Raw genomic sequence first — 17,530 nt, 5'->3', positions numbered from 1 at the left:
ATAGACTTTCTGACTATCTTCTTTCCCCTGCTGGTATGCAAGGGGAGAAGGGGGTGTGCCTCTTCCACGCTGGGGGATGTCGCCTATCAAGACCTCTCTGGACTGCCGTGATACCAGCCGGAGTAGGTCACCGGAGACAAGCCCCGGGAGCCAGCTGACAGACTGTTGGATTTTTACGCTTGTAGCTGAGAGCTGACACTTGGAATCAAGATGGATGCCAAGCAAGGGGCGGGTTTGCCTTATCCACCCCCTCTAACTAATGACAATTATTCCTCATGGTCTTTGAAAATGAAAGCCCTACTTCAGAGACAGAGAATATTTGGGGTGATTGAAAATCCCATCCCAGCAGCACCCACAAGGGCTTGGACTGAACAGAATGTGAAAGCCAGGTCAGCTATCATCTTATGTGTTTCTGACCATCAACTTGTGCATATTGCGTATTTGCAATTCGTGCGCGAGATTTGGCAAACGTTACAGCAAATTCATCAGAGAGATGCCGCTAGAACTGCGCTGCTGCATTTTGAGAAACTCACAAACATGAGACTGAAGCCTGATGGCGATGTGCAGGTGCATCTGACAGAGATGAAATTTCTACGCCAGCAGATGGCGCAAAGAAATTTTCCTCTTCAGGAAGAAATATTCTGTTTTATGATTATTAACAGCTTGAACCAGACTTACAAAACCGTTGCAAGTCAACTTTGTTCTCTACCTGCCACGGATCTTACGGTGGAGAGAATTTGTTCCGTGGTTCTGAATGAGAGAGACCGACTTGCTGCAATAGCTGTTGCTGATGGGGGGAGTGAAGCTCGGAGTTCAAGCACCCCCACTGTTATTGCTACAGAGGAGCAGGCTGTAGCTTTGAACGTTGTTCGTTCTTACAATTGTGGCCAGCCTGGGCATATTTAGAGGAACTGTAAAAGGCCACGTCAACAGAAAGGCGCCAAAGGGGGCTCTGCAAAGCCTGAGGCTTCAGGCAAGGGTCGTGCCAAGTCGCAGGCAAGACCAGCAAAGGCTTTGATGTCGCCAAAAGCCACATCATCGGTAGAAAACGCGTTTATTATCGACGCTGGAGTGACCGAGCACCTCGCGTCACGCCGGGAATTGTTTTCTACGTTTGAGAAGCAACGCTTCACTGTGATTCAAGCCAACGGTCAGGAGATGGAAGCTACTGGAATTGGAACTGTTTATCTGGAGAGTCTGAACTTGACTATAAGTAATGTTCATTATGTTCCGGACTTAAAGTTCAATTTGTTGAGTGTTTCTCAGATGACAAAGAAAGGGCTGATGTTGTCCTATGATAAGCAGAGTTGCAAAATCTTTAAAGACGGAGAGCTGTATCTTTCTGCCAGAGAGAAAGATGGACTGTATCTGTTGACTTTTGATGAGAATGATTACAAAATGTGCACAGCATGTGAGTCTAAAATGCTTTCTCTTGCAGGTGTATCGAAAGAAGCCACGGGAAGAAAGGCAACAAAGATTAACAGTGTTTTTCAGCGAGTGTATGCTGATGTAATTGGTCCTCTAGCACCATCTAGAGGCAATGCTAAATACTATCTTGTGTTTGTTGATCACTATTCTCAATATGTATGGATATATGTATTGCAATCACCAAAAGAAACCTTAGCAAGCTTTAAAGAGTTTTGTGATAAGGTTAAGAATGTTCATGATGCTAATATTGATGATCTTTTCACAGATGAAAAGCCAATTTTGCTTAAACAGGATTTTCAGGATTTCCTGGAGAAACGAGGGATAGAGCATAAGATTGCTGTATCTGAAGCTTCATGGAACAAGAGTGTGTATGTAAAGGTGAACAAAGAGTTGCAAAATGGCATGAGAGCACAATTGCTGAGTTCACATTTGCCACATGAGTTCTGGGCTGAATCTTTATCCTCTTTTTGTCACACTTGGGTGAGAAAGGTTTCAAAAGCTATGGAAAGTTCTCCTTTTGAGAAGCTCTTCCACAGGAAACCTTCTGCAACACATTTTAAGGTTTTTGGATCTCACGTCCATACAGAAACTCCACAAGGGGTCAGAAATGCCAAAGGCATTTTTGTGGGTTATGAAAAGCGTCTCTACAGAGTAATTTTGTCTGAATCTGGTCAGGTGATTCTCACAAAATATCTAGAGAGTACTCCGAGACAGGAGAGAGAGGTTCTCCACACATTTCCCACTGATGACAATGCAGATGAGTACTCTGATACTGAGAGTGACAGAGAGAGCTCAGAGAGTTCTGCTGACACAGTCATTGAGAGGGGTTCACACACAATGTCTAGTCCTTCACAGATTAAGGCTGAACTAGAATTGACTGAACCGCTGTTTACTGTTGGGAGTGGTTCTCCAAAAAGTCCAGAGGAAGAACCAGTCAGCAAGGAAGATCTGCACCTCATACGCAGGTCTGAGAGAATGACAAAGGGCATACCACCCAAGAGGTATTCTCAAGAGTTTGCTAACTCAGCTGTTGCATGTGTTACTATTGTTGACAACTCAAGCCAGGTTAAAGATATGTCTAAGTATGGTATGTCTAAGTCAAAGACAAAGACACAACTGGGAGTTGCAAAACGTAACACTACCTTCCCTAGCCAAGGCAATGTAGAAGCACTTATTCCTTGGAAAACAGACAACCAGAGAGTTACACTGGTGAAACCAGTGGCGGGTAGTTCCAAAGGTGGAACTGAAACAACAGGGGATTGTTACGTGTATAACAACTGTTTGTTTTCTTCTCTGGATCAAGCTTTGTTCGCAGCTAACGTTGAATCATATGGGGGAGTATGTTGGGATATGAGTACAACGCAGCTGCAAACAAGCAGCTCGATGTTTACATCACATGATGTGGCTAGTCCTGGGAAAGAATGTACCAGGCAGTTTACAGGGATTTGTTCTGTGTGTAATATGAGACCTTCCTGTTGCGTGTGTGAAGGAAGTCTTAGTCAGTTGCTTGGAGGAGACTGAACTGAACGGACATGTTTTTGTACAGATGTAAAGTCAGAAATAAACCGTAGAAATGTAATAGACTTTCTGACTATCTTCTTTCTCCTGCTGGTATGCAAGGGGAGAAGGGGGTGTGCATCTTCCACGCTGGGGGATGTCGCCTATCAAGACCTCTCTGGACTGCTGTGATACCAGCCGGAGTAGGTCACCGGAGACAAGCCCCGGGAGCCGCAGAGAGGGGCCAGCCTCTCCCGAGGGGGCATGTTTTCCAACAGGAACAGCATCAGTCAATTAGCGACACAAGCCTCAGAGACATTCCAAGGCCCGTGCACACCCTTTCAGCAGAGTCTCCACAACGGAAGATGCAGAAAGAGCATATTTACAGCTTTATTCAACGTAGATCAGAACAAAGGAAAAACATAACTGCTTGCCTCCGTGTCCAGGAAAACAGCCAGAACAAAAGCTATATACAAAACAGAAGTTCCCAGCGAGAGCTGGAATGAAATGGGGGGGGGGGGGGCACTAGGGGCGCATTGGAAGATGGCCGACAATAACATCTCTCCGGCCCACATGAGGTAATTAAGAGGCTGTTATGGGAGTATGCAGCCTCCCTTGTTGCCCCAAGGGAATGGGGAACACTGCCCTTGCCTGCTGTGCCCATAAATCACCCTCGGATTCGAAAGAAGGGGGGAGGGCACTAGGCAGAATGCCTTTGTGTGGACTCCGGCTCTCCTGGACGCTGTCTCTGATCGCGCACTAGCTGCAGCAAATTGGAAATAAACAATTAGAAAGAAGCAAATGCACATATTTCAAGTGAAGAACGGGAGTGAAGACTGCTAATTGAAGGGACCTCTGCGAAAGAAGAGCAACAGGTTGGATCAACAGGAATATATCATGAAGAATACATCAAAGGCTTGGAATGTCGGCAGCGGGACTGGATGGGGGCGGGACTCTTTTTATTTTCTTCTATGTGGTTAACCAATAACCCCTCCTCAAGATAGAACCGTTGTTTAACTGATCCAAGCAGGATGATTAAGAACTGTGTGGAAATGAATTCTAACCAAAAGTTTGCTTTACGGAGATTGAGAAAAGAACGAGCTTTTGGAATGACGCAGCAATAAAAAACAGAGTCACCATGTTGGCTGGTTTTGTCGAAAGATTTACGACCGGGAGGAGGAATGGACTTGTTTTCATACTGGATTCCTAGCGGACCTCCTCAAAGGACTGAGAAGGGAGCGACAGACCAGTGAAGATTAACGACGGTAAGAGCGTTTTTATTTATGGAAGCGATGATATACGGAAGCCATCTGATATGGCTCTTGGATGAACGGAAAAAACCTACACAGGATTACAATTTGTCTTAACCCGCTTGTGGAGACCATCAGAGGTCACAAAGAGAAAGGAAAAATATATGAAAACAACAAGAAGAGATGTGGAAAACAGCAAGAAACAACAAGAAAGGATTGGATAGAACTGTGAACATTATTTGGACAGATTTGTGGACTTGAAAGCAGCAGCAAGAAGATCATAGAATCATAGAATCATAGAGTTGGAAGAGACCACAAGGGCCATCGAGTCCAACCCCCTGCCAGGCAGGAAACACCATCAGAGCACTCCTGACATATGGTTGTCAAGCCTCTGCTTAAAGACCTCCAAAGAAGAAGACTCCACCACACTCCTTGGCAGCAAATTCCACTGTCGAACAGCTCTTACTGTCAGGAAGTTCTTCCTAATGTTTAGGTGGAATCTTCTTTCTTGTAGTTTGTATCCATTGCTCCGTGTCCGCTTCTCTGGAGCAGCAGAAAACAACCTTTCTCCCTCCTCTATGTGACATCATTTTATATATTTGAACATGGCTATCATATCACCCCTTAACCTCCTCTTCTCCAGGCTAAACATGCCCAGCTCCCTTAGCCGTTCCTCATAAGGCATCGTTTCCAGGCCTTTGACCATTTCGGTTGCCCTCCTCTGGACACGTTCCAGTTTGTCAGTGTCCTTCTTGAACTGTGGTGCCCAGAACTGGACACAGTACTCCAGGTGAGGTCTGACCAGAGCAGAATACAGTGGCACTATTACTTCCCTTGATCTAGATGCTATATTCCTATTGATGCAGCCCAGAATTGCATTGGCTTTTTTAGCTGCCGCGTCACACTGTTGGCTCATGTCAAGTTTGTGGTCAACCAAGACTCCTAGATCCTTTTCACATGTACTGCTCTCAAGCCAGGTGTCACCCATCTTGTATTTGTGCCTCTCATTTTTTTTTTGCCCAAGTGCAATACTTTACATTTCTCCCTGTTAAAATTCATCTTGTTTGTTTTGGCCCAGTTCTCTAATCTGTCAAGGTCGTTTTGAAGTGTGATCCTGTCCTCTGGGGTGTTAAGCCACCCCTCCCAGTTTGGTGTCATCTGCAAATTTGATCAGGATGCCCTTGAGTCCATCATCCAAGTCGTTGATAAAGATGTTGAATAAGACCGGGCCCAAGACAGAACCCTGTGGCACCCCACTAGTCACTCTTCTCCAGGATGAAGAGGAACTATTGATGAGCACCCTTTGGGTCCGGTCAGTCAGCCAGTTACAAATCCACTGAGTGGTAGCATAGTCAAGACCGCATTTTACCAGCTTCTTTACAAGAATATCATGGGGCACCTTGTCAAATGCCTTGCTGAGATCAAGGTAGGCTACATCCACTGCGTTCCCTTCATCTACCAGGCTTGTAATTCTGTCAGAAAACGAGATCAGGTTAGTCTGATATGACTTATTTTTCAGAAATCCATGCTGACTATTGGTGATCACAGCATTCCTTTCTAGGTGCTTTAGCTTTTCTGACTTTGTGTCTACACGTGCTGGCTATTTGTTTGAATTCCTCTTTGGTGGTTTCCCCCCTTTTCCATTTTTTGTACACATCCTTTTTTAATCTTAACTCAGTTAAAAGTTCTTTAGATAGCCACCCTGGCTTCTTTAGGCACCTTCCGTGTTTCCGTCTCATTGGTATTGCCTGAAGTTGTGCTTTTACTATCTCCCTCTTAACAAACTCCCAGCCATCATGAACTCCCTTTCCTTTTAGTATTACTGTCCATGGGATCTCACCCAGCACTTCCCTAAGTTTTATGAAGTCGGCTTTCTTAAAGTCAAGAAATTGAGTCCTAGTATGCTTGGCTGCTCCTTTCCGCTGTATAGTAAACTTCAGAAGAGCATGATCACTCTCGCCTAATGATCCTTCCACTTCTACCCCACTAACCAGGTCATCAACATTGGTTAGGACCAGATCTAAAATGGCTGTTCCTCTTGTTGCTTCTCCCACTTTCTGGACAATGAAGTTGTCTGCAAGGCCAGTGAGGAATCTGTTTGACCTTATGCTCTTGGCTGAGTTTGACATCCAACAAATATCCGGGTAATTGAAGTCCCCCATTACTACTGTCTCCCTTCCTTTTGCTTGCTTGGCCATCTGTTCCAGGAAGGCATCATCTATGTCCTCCGTTTGGCTTGGGGATCTATAGTAAACTCCCACAATGAGGTCTCTGTTATTCTTCTCTCCCTTAATTTTGGACCCAAATGCTCTCACTTTGGCTTTGAGGTTCTAAATCTTGGATCTCTTCACAGGTATACACATCCCTGACATATAACGCCACTCCTCCTCCTTTCTTGTCTGGTCTGTTTCTCTGAAATAGATTGTATCCCTCCATTATTACATTCCAATCGTGGGACTTATCCCACCAGGTTTCAGTGATGCCTATTATGTCATATTTAGTTTGCTGTACCAAGAGCTCAAGCTCATCTTGTTTATTTCCCATGCTTTGCGCATTAGTGTACAGACATTGAAGTCCATTAATCATTCCCCCGTGTCTCCTATTTAAGGATTTTTTCCTCCCACCACTAGGTCTGCTTGCTGTTTGCTCCATTTGGTCTATGACATTTGGATGATCATCTTCATCAATTGATAGACACCTACCTTCAGGAGCACTGTCTCCCTCCCCCACATTAGTCAGTTTAAAGCCCTCCTGATGAGGTTTCTGAGATTTTTGGCAAAAACATTCCTCCCAACCGTTGTGAGGTGCAGCCCATCGCTTGCCAGAAGTCCATCTTCAAGAAACTGCAGTCCGTGATCTAAGAATCCAAACCGTTCCTGTTTACACCATTTGCGAAGCCAGCTGTTCACTTCCACTATTTTCCCCTCTCTCCCTGGGCCACGTCGTTCAACTGGGAGGACAGATGAGATAACAATTTGTGCATTTAATTGCTTCAATTTCCTGCCCAGAGCCTCGTAGTCTCTTTTGATCTTCTGGAGGCTATTGCTTGCAGTGTCATTGGTTCCCACATGAACCAAGGGGTATTTGTCAGTGGGTTTTATGATTCCTGGCAGTCGTTCAGTTACATCTTGGATCTTAGCCCCGGGGAGACAGCACACCTCCCGAGACATCTTGTCAGGCCCACAGATCACTGCTTCTGTTCCCCTCAGTAGGGAATCCCCTATCACCACTACACGCCTCCTCTTAGGTTTGGTCGGGGTTCTTCCATGAGCTGTCCGTTCCAAGGTCGCCTGCACATTCCCTGAGGACTGACGTTGCTGCTCGTCTTCATATACCTGATCGACTGTAATGAGGGAGAGATCCTCAAATGGAGTGTGTTCTTCGTCTTCCATGCTAGGGGAGAGGACTTCAAAGCGATTGTGTATTTCTAAACAATCAGAGCGAACCCTGGGCCTCCTACTTCTTTGAGTCACGTTTCTCCATGTATCTGGCACCTGTGTTTGTGAACTAGCCTCCTTCTCACGGGTGCCCCCTGTCTCCTCCTTGGTGGCGACGGTGTTCTCTGTTGCTTCCAAGAAGACCTCCAGCTCTCTTATTCTTTGGAGCGTAGCTACACGTTCCTCCAGTTGCTGGACTTTGTCTTTTAAGAGGGCAATCAACATACAATTGCTGCAGGTAAAGCTGCCTGCAACCTTTGGCAAGATGGCAAACATTGCGCAGGAACCGCAGGTGACTGCTGCTGTTCCCTCACCCTCCATCTTGAGAACGTGTTGTTGGGGGTGGCTACAGTGGTCCTCCATCTTAAAAAGTGTGAAGACAGGACAAATACCCCCCCCAAAAAAAACCTAGGTCTCCCCCAACAAACGTTTGAAACTAGCTCCCCTAAATCTGAAAGATGGATTGAACTGCGCGCGCCGCTGCCCTGCTAGCTCTGATAAGCTCCTCCCACAGCTAATCACCTGCCTCAACAGAAACCCTGCCCCCTCTGACTTTTGCACAGGGAGAGCAGCTAATCAGCCACAAAGAAACACACACACAAGAAAACCCTTTTTGCTCCCTCTTCAGCCGCTGCCCTGCTAGCTCTGAAGTCCATTAATCATTGGATCCCCTTCGGAACTTGAAATATGAGTACCCCCAACAAAAATTTAAAATTTGGCTTTGTAATTTGTAATTTATGTGATTTGATTGGTCGGTTAATAAAAATTATTTTTTAAAAAAAGAGAGAGAGAGCTGGAACGAAACAGGCATGTGATACACAACAATCATGCCTGACCATTTAAGGTGGAACGGAACTATATCCTAACAGTTTCCTCCATTCTTTGATCCTTTGCTGGTGCCTTGCCTTCTTCAGCCTAGGCAGGGACAGGGAACCTGTGGCCTTCCAGGTGCTGTTTGACTTCCGCTTCTGTCATCCCTAACCCTTTGCTTGGACTGATGGGAGTTGGGAGTCCAGCAACATCTGGAGGGCCACAGGTTCCCTGTCCTTGCCCTAATGGCAGCTCTGGGCAAGCAGTAGGCAGCAAGAGATGGGTGACTTTTGGCATACCTTGTGCCAGAATTCCAGCCATTCTCTGTGGGAGAAAAGAGCCTGCTGCTCCTGTGCCTCAGGAAGTTGGCCTCTCCCATCCTGAGAGTGGAGAGAGTGGGGAAATGAGAGGCAGTATGTATGTAAGACTGTTTGTACTCTCTGTTTAAATGTGGGAAAGAGGAACCCAGCATTTTTGCATCCATGCAGTCCAGAAGAGTTGAATTTTGTGCCTGCCAAAAGTAGCCTCCCCTCACCTGGTGCCTTCTAGATGCTGCATGGTCCCAGTTCCCATCAACCCCAGCCAGCACTGCTGACAGTCATGAGTAATGGGAGTTGTAGTCTAAAAACAACTGGAGGGCACCACATTGGAGAAGGTAGCTCTAAAGGACAAGAATTGAGCACTGTGCATAAGTTCCCTTATTATGCACAATTTATTCCACTGTTTGGGGGTTTTTTGTGTCTGTCATTTATTCTACCTTTGCTGATCCTGGGAGGGGCTGATGAGTTATGCACCCCAACCCCTGGAAATCTTACATTCCGACTTCTGAAACATCAGGAGACCCAGCTTACTTGCACTGCCAGATGCTTCTCTGTACCTAAAAAGGCTAGATGCATGGGGTTTTTCAAAACAGGAGCTGTCATTCTTGCAGAGCTACATTCCTCACCCAGCCTGAGCCGTCTGCACTCCTGTAGCATTGCAGCATAACACAGCCCCATAGTGGTCTCTAAATTTCTATCGGCTTCTGCCAGGTGTTCCTCCAGGCATCTACATGCTGGGCTTCTTTTGCAGCCCGTGGTTGCTATGGTGATGGCTGTCCAGCAAGTGAACTGGGCACAGAGAAGGCTAGGGAGCAAGCATGTGCGTGCAGAGTTCTTTGAGCCCGTGGCATTTCCCCTCCCTCACTTCCCTCTCCCATATCCCTTGTTTCAGAGGGGAAAGAGAAAATTGGCTGTGACCTTCTGCTCAACCCTCCCGGGAGCTCTGATCAGGAGGACGATGAGCAGGACTCGGGCCACCTCATGTTTGAGTTCTCCAACAAGCCGTTGCTCCCCTGCTACAACCTGGAAGTGTCTGTCTCCCAGGGGTGAGTAATGGCGGCATCTCCTTGTTGGGAGAGATTGGGGAGCTTTTGAGAACGGGCCAAATTGTACCACCCCACTACTCCCTGGGAGAAAGAGGAGCCCTGAAGTCCGAAGGCCAGTGTCATTGGAAGGTGGTGAGCAGGAGGGAAGGAAGGACGGGTCTGTTGCAGACAACAGCTTTTGAGAACCTTGGAGAAAGGATGAGGAGACATGCATTTGCTTGCAAGTCAGCTTTCCCTTTCCTTCTCCAGCTCACACAGGCACAGCAAGGTTTTGCCAGCTTCTCAAGGAGGGGAGGGGCATTCAGAGAGCCTGCTGTAACAAATGAGAGACTGGCAAACCATGACAAAATAACAGGCTTGGGGGGGGGGGATATGATGCCTATTCTGCATATTAAGCATGGAAGTGGTGGGAGCTCCGTGGTTCCAAAAGGATGGGGGTGAAGGCAGGCAGGGTTGTGGCAAAGATCCTGCATCTGCAAAAGCACCATTCCAAACTGCTGGTGCTGCAGTTGTTACAATGCTGTGACCCAGATAAAGGATGCAAAGGAAGCAGATCTCAGAATGTCTTGTGCTTTTGCATCATTGGTTCTGTTTTTTATTAGGCAGAAGCTGGGAGAGGGATTGGGGAGGGCCGCACAGCACAGAGACAAGCTACCCACTACCTGACCCAAGTCCTGCCTCCCCGCTCCTCTGCCCAGCCAACTGCTGAGATGTCAGTAGGGACAGGCTGCAGTGTATTCAAGCATAATGGGCACCCATGAGGGTTAGAAGCATGGTGTTCAAAAACAAAGCACTACCATCCTTTTCACTTACTTGTACCAGGCAGTTATAGCCGTGGGTGATGTGAGGTGGGTGCTAACGGCTGGGGAGAGAAGATGCGTGGAGTTGCAGCGCGAGCACTTTTTAAGCTAGCAGGACTAGTGGTCATGGATGATGGGAATCATAGCCCCAAAACAGCTGGATACCCACGTTTGGGGAAACACGGCACTAGAAGATAGGGCAGTTGCTCTGAGTACATTAGGGATGGGGAACATGTGGCCCCCTAGATGTCATTGAGCTCCAACTCCTGTTGGCTCCAGCCAGTTTGGCCAGTGGGAAGAATAATGGCAGTTGTGATCTAGCAACATATGGGGAAAATGGGCTTCCATCAAGATGGGATGGTGTCGCTTATGGGTAGGTTTCAACCCTTGCATTTCAGCTTTTAGAACTTTGACTGTGGGGGTGGGAGGGGGAGAGTGAAATGGAGAACAGGGGAGGGATGGGCACAGAGAGCATGTCCCTATTGACCACCACGCTTCTCCCCTTTGCCCAGGCCCTGCAACTGGTTCCTCTTCTCGGACATGCTGAAGCGGCTGAAGCTCTCGTCCCGCATCTTCCAGGCCCGTTTCCCACACTTTGAGGTGACCACCCTGCCCAAGGTGGAGTTCCAGCGCCAGGTGTCATTGAGCCAGGTGCTGGCCCCAAAAGAAATCCAGGAGCACAAAGCGCCCCCCTTGGCTCTGGGTGCTGCAGAGACGGTGGAGCTGGTGCGCCACGAGCTGGAGCTGGCTCGGCTGCTGGGCTCGGAGGTGATGTTGGAGGCCTGGAGCAGCTGATGGGGGGCTGGGCATTCCCCTCTGTCAGCGTCGGACTGCACTGCAAGGCAATAATCTGGACCAAGGAGAGAAGGTGGCCTTCTCGCGGGCAGGGCTTCTGTCTGCCTGGTCCTCCCTGACGAACTGCAACGGGTGCTCACCGCCTGCCCTCCTACCTTCCCACCAACCCTGAGGGTAGGGAGCTGCCATCCCCTGTGCCCTGGACTCTCCACTCGTTCACCTGCTGCAGGGCCTCGGTGGCTTGGAAGCCTCTCCATGGAACTGTGTCTCTTTCCCCACACCCAAGCTCTTCGAGAGTATTTATTTAAATTAGTATTTAATTTGTGGTGTTCTTTTTCTTGTTTGTTCTTGCTAAGTCTGTATCACTGTGATTCGGGGGGGGGGGAGTGGAGAGACAGGGGACAACTTCCTGCAGCCACCATCGCCTCTGGGATTCCCCTGAGTGACTAAGCTGGGCCTTCCTTTCTCCTGTCCTCCATGAAATAGCGAGAGGGAGGCTATTGTTTCTTCTCCCCCCTCTGTTTTAGAGACACCCAGCTTCTGTTGGGTGAGTAGGAGCCAACCTTCAGTTTCCACAATAAATTATTTGAGGGGCCGGGGCCCCCCAAAGTTGAGGAGCATAACCATTCAAATGGTGTGTGGTCATCACGTCTTGCGATCAGCTAAGCGATGCAACACCTGCCCCCCCGAGTACTTTATTCAAGTTGGCACCCCTGGTTGGGTGCATTTCCCTCCCTGCCCTTTTTTATCATATTATTTTGTTTCTGATGTCCAGCCAGCCACTTTTCGAAACAGAATGATTACACAGCCAAAGGCACCTGGTGGTCTCAGCTATTTTATTTGCACACCCCCCACTCCCTCTTTATAATTTCATCCTTGTTCAATCAGTTCGGCTGGCAAGGCAGTACGGTCTTCAACGGGGTGGGAGCAGCAGAGAGAGAGAGAGAGATCATTTGGAGGGTAGGGGGGCAGGGTGTGGGGGTGTGCAGTACAGTTTTATTGTACAGGTGCTAACAAGGACTGGACAATCTCTTATTATTTTGGCTCTTCCCCTGCTCTGGGGAGGTTGTTTTGGGTGGTGACATTTTTGTTCTTTTGTGTTGTGTCCCCCCCCCCCCTTCCCACTCGGGGAGCTGCATTTCCTTGCACAGCTCCAAAATCAGTTTTCCAAGCAGGCTGCCTCTTCTGGCCCCCTTCCTTGGAAAAAGCAAACAGCGTTCCCTTCTCTCCGCCACCATCTCTCTCTTCCACCAAGGCTTTGGGGCATGTGCTGCAGCTGCTGCAGCTGCTGCAGCTGCTGCTGCTGCTGCTGCTTCTGATTTTGATTTGTTTTAAGCAACACTTTGGTGTCAAAAACACTTATGTACAGAAAAACCTGCATCAGAGCCTCAGTCTCCTGCCTCATCTTTTGGGTCTGGCCTCTTACTTCTGAAGCCTGGTGGATAGGGCGGGGGTAGGGGTGGGGGGAAAGCAACCCCATCATAGAAGCACTTCTGCTCTGAGGGGAAAACGGGTGTTATCTATATGCTGTAATGGCTGCCTCTTCCACCCATTTTTGGCAGTGAGTTGTGCAGACTAAAGAAGGCCGTTTACAACTTCCACTTGATGCTTACCTGTACAATAACAGTTGACTTTTGAAAACAGTTTCTTGCCATATCCCTCCCAGGACAAAGCAAGCTGTTGTTGGTTGGGGGAAGAGAGTGCTGGGCTCTTAGTCCCAGTACAGGCCGGCCAGTAAACCAAGGTCAGCAAGGAAGGGAGATGGATTTTGGCTCTGATACTGTTGTCCATCACCTAAACTGTTGAACACGAAGGCATCTTGAAGGACAGTTTTAATTTGAGAAGCCTGCATTGTGTTTTTTGAAGGTGCATCATTTAAGCGACTTGCATTTTCCTGACTGGAATTCCCATTCCACTCACCCCTCAGCTAAAGCTGCTGTGATTCCAGTTGTGTAAAACAGGGTGTGAGGAAGTTGAAAGGGTCAGCCTCCACGTACACTTTCTCTCCCAGCTCTATCCAAACCCAATGTTCTAATTTCTTTAAAGGAGTCAAGTGCTCTGTTCACACAGCTGGTTTTTTTAGGACTTAGCCCCCTTTGCCTCCTCTTTAAACCAGGAGTGTGGAACGTGTGGCCCTCCAGATGTTGGGGAAACTCGGAACACCCCAGCCAGCATGGGCAATGGCCAAGGACTCTTGAGAGTCATAGGTTCCCTATACTCACTTTAAACAGTACCAGAGTATAATTATCTGCTGCAGAAAAATCTTAAGGCACTTTGCTGGGTTATCCCTCATACCATTCAGCTAAGGTGGGATTTGCTGCAGCAGCATCCTGTCTTTGCAAAAGTCTTCCCTGTCAGTGCTGCGCAAAGGGAAGGACTAGCTGCAGGGGGGCAGGCGGTCTGTTCAACATGGAAGGTTTTGTCCATGGACAGGAAACCTGTGGCCCTTTGGTTGCTGTGGGTGGACTTCAACTCCAAGCACTTCCAGCCAACTTACCCAATGGTCAGCAGCAGCTAAGGTGTCCACAGGTGTTTCCTATCTCCGATCAGCTCCATCATAGCTTAGCTGTACACAAGGTTTCTATTATTCCTGGGAGGAGGATTGGTTTGAAAAATCTGTCCTCCCTAGCTGGGATTATCTCCCACTTTGTCTTCAGCAGTTAGGTTGGCTTTCTAGTCAGGAGTGTTATGTGGGACTGTCGCCTCATTTCCCAGAATCTCCTGGCACGGGCAAAGAACTGAGGGTGGAAAGTCAAGGCACTCTTCTTTGATGCAGGTATTGGGCAGAATGCCTGTGCCTTCCACTCCATCCTGAAGCCCACTCGGAAAGTAAAGTAATTACCTCGTCACCCATTACTACTCCTTTTCTCCAGCAAGAACTTGGGGTATCTCCTCCATCTTTTTTTGACAACAGCCAACTTACAGTAGCAAGATTTCACTCCCTTGCTCTCCTACAGCAAGGGAAAGAGGTGGGTTCTCTCCTCAAAGCAGAGCTTTTACTGGCATATCAGGCTGCTTTCCTGGTGCAGAGAGGAATGCAGCAAGCTGGTGAATTTCTGGAACCCCCTGAATTGTGCCTGCTTTGTTTTGTGTTGCAAGTTGTCACTTACGATGCTGGGCTGGGGTCTAGGACCTACATTGGCTCCCAGTACGTTTCCGAGCACAATTCAAAGTGTTGGTGCTGACCTTTAAAGCCCTAAATGGCCTCGGTCCAGTATACCTAAAGGAGCGTCTCCACCCCCATCGCTCTACCCGGACACTGAGGTCCAGCACCGAGAGCCTTCTGGCGGTTCCCTCACTGCGAGAAGCCAAGTTACAGGGAACCAGGCAGAGGGCCTTCTCGGTAGTGGCGCCCTCCCTGTGGAACGCCCTCCCACCAGATGTCAAAGAGAACAACAACTACCAGACTTTTAGAAGACATCTGAAGGCAGCCCTGTTTAGGGAAGCTTTTAATGTTTGATGTATCACAGTATTTTAATATTCTTTTGGAAGCTGCCCAGAGTGGCTGGGGAAACCCAGCCAGATGGGCGGGGTATAAATAACAAATTATTATTATTATTATTAGGGACTAGGGTTCATTCCTCTCCTGTGCCTGCTTTCCCTTTGACATGATACCTGTTCCCTACCCAAGCCTGGGGCATGGAATGCCTGGATGAAAGGAGATGCTGTTCCAAACTCAAGTGGGATGCACACACAATCCTTGTTGGGCACAACTGTAGCTCCTGGGGGACAAATCTTGTCATTTAATCTAGAAAAGCATTTATTGGCTATTCACTGGAACAAGGAGGCATGGTCCCTACTCTGTAAGGCAGGGATTGGAAACTTGTGACCTGGCCATACTGCCCAGGGCTGATAGGAGCCAGGAGTCCAACATATGGCCAGTCACAGGTTCCCCATTTCTGTTGGAAGAAAGGATATGCATGCCAGATGATAAACTGCCCAGTAACCTAATCATGGATGTGAGCCTCATTTAAATTTCTCCCTCCTAACTGCTTGGGATCCAAGCTGGGGCCTAGCATGAAGCTGTAGCCAATCATTATTACATGGTAGACTAGAATCCCCCAATTGTTTCTCATACAGAGCAGATGACTGGATTGGGTGGCTGCAAGGGTTGAGAGGGAATTCAAGGACGTAATGTGCCACCAGCAATGTGGAAGGAGGACACAAAAAATAAACCACTCCCCATGCCCCGTATCAGTCAATGAGCTGCACTGGTGTGTGACAGGCTCAAAGGGGGCATGGCTTGTCCTCACTGGTCAGTCTTCAGTATATGACAACAAACTATATATCTGGAGCCAGGTAAAAACGGGCCCTTGGGCAGCTGCAGTAGTTCTCCTGAGCTCATGAAAATCCTTCATTTCATGGAACATTTCAAAATAAGGGTGTTGAACAGCAGAAGCTTAAGTGTAATCTTAAGAACTGAAATGTGAAATGGCTGATCGGCTACCAAAAGTATGCAACACCCTAAGATCAGCCTCTGTGCTTGAGGTCCTAAAGGTAACACCATTTTTTAAAAAAAGATAATTGGGGAGCTGCCATGAAATTACAGGCCAGTTAGCTTAACATCTCTACTGGAAAAGCTATTGCAGAGCATTATTAGAGGTAGAATTACCAAGTGTACAAAAAAGAGAGCCTTGCTGAAAAATAACCAGCACAGTGTGTACATCTCAGAAACCTCCGTACAACTCACTCACTCCCCCTTTGCAGCAACAACAGGAAGCTCTTAAGTTACACTGAGAACACAACCTTGAGAAGAGCGAAGAACATCCTGTCTCACGGTCAGTAACATCAGATGAATCACATGATGTAAACAATGAGCTGCTGGTTCGCAGCTGGTGAGCACTCATATCCCAACACATCTTGCCAACCATAGCAGTTATTTTAAGAGCGTCAATAAGTATATCTGCGGAGGTGCTGTGGTAGATACCGTATTTTCAAAACTTTTTGATACAGTTCCTCACCAAAGACTAATGAGTAAGCTTAGCAGTGATGAAATAAAGAGGATAAGGTCTTATGGATCAGCAGCTGGTCAACAATCAGGAAGCAAAGGGTAAGAATAAATGGGCTGTTCTCACAATGGAAGACTGTAAGTAGGGCCCCCCTAGGATCAGTACTGGGACTTGAGTTTTGAACTATTATACTAATAACGTGGAGTTAGGGATGAGCAGTGAGATGGCCAAGTTTACAAATGGCACCAAATTGGTCAGGGCAGTAAGAACAAAAAGGATGTCTCCAAACTGGGTGAATGGGCATTCAAATGGCAAATTCTATTCAATGTAAGTAAGTGCAAAGTGATGTCCATTGAGGCAAAAAATCCTGGCTTCAACTGTACACTTAAAGGGGCCTGAGTGAGTGATAGACTGACCAGGAAAAAGGTATTGGAGACATTCAATGGAAGCATCAACTAGTGTGCCACAGGTGTGGAGGTGAATACCATCTTATGGACCATTAAGAAAGGGATTGAAAACAACTGTCAGTATTGCAACACTACTATACAAATCTGTGGTGATACTGCGCTTTGAATACTCTGTACAGATCTGGTCACTGTCCCTAAAAAATACATTGTAGAACTGGGAAAAGGTTCAGAAAAAGGTAAGCAAAACGATCATGGGACAGGAACAAATCCCCTCTAATGAAAGGATACATTTGTAATGCTGGAAAAAACAGTGCGTGTGGCAACATGTATACAATTATGCAAAATGTGAAGAAAGTGGGTAGGCATTTTCTCTCTTCTAATGCTACAAACACTTCCTCCAACCCAAGATGACTCTTCAAATTCATGAGGACTGAGTGTCCCACCCAAAGCCTCAGTCTGGGATGCATTTGGAAACTGGAGAGATGAAGGCCTAGGCACCAGGCTGCGTCAGCTCGTCTGCTTGTGTGCCCCCTCCCTGTTCTGCCCACCACAGTATATGTGAATATTTGTGAATGTTTGTAATGGCCCAAGACTTGGGTTCTCTTTGCACCATAAATAAAACCAGATTCTAAATAGCAATCAGGGCCGGTTTCCTGGCAACCTCCCTGCTGCTGATTGGACACTGGCAATGCTTTTCTTTCTTTCTAGAGAAATAGGTGCTGGTACTCACCATGAAGTTGTTACAATAAGTGCCACACTTTTTAAACAACAAAATGAGGTGCTGGTACTGC

At 47.4% G+C, this 17,530-nt stretch overlaps 1 protein-coding gene across 1 annotated transcript in view; it reads left to right on the top strand.

Moving 5' to 3' along the window:
• LOC310668870 (BCL-6 corepressor-like protein 1) overlaps positions 1–12,768 on the top strand; it is a 101,119-nt gene extending 88,351 nt beyond the window's left edge. The window contains 2 exon segments of the mRNA XM_083422231.1: positions 9,635–9,788; positions 11,101–12,768. Coding sequence (XP_083278357.1) covers positions 9,635–9,788; positions 11,101–11,383 — 437 coding nt within the window. The 3' untranslated portion in view covers positions 11,384–12,768.
• Positions 12,769–17,530: the final 4,762 nt, after the last annotated feature.

This window comes from Podarcis tiliguerta (assembly GCF_965153285.1).
Source record: "Podarcis tiliguerta genome assembly, chromosome: W".
Classification (NCBI taxonomy): domain Eukaryota; kingdom Metazoa; phylum Chordata; class Lepidosauria; order Squamata; family Lacertidae; genus Podarcis; species Podarcis tiliguerta.
Note: the sequence above shows the minus strand (reverse complement) of the source record. Positions and strands in the feature narration are given on the sequence as shown.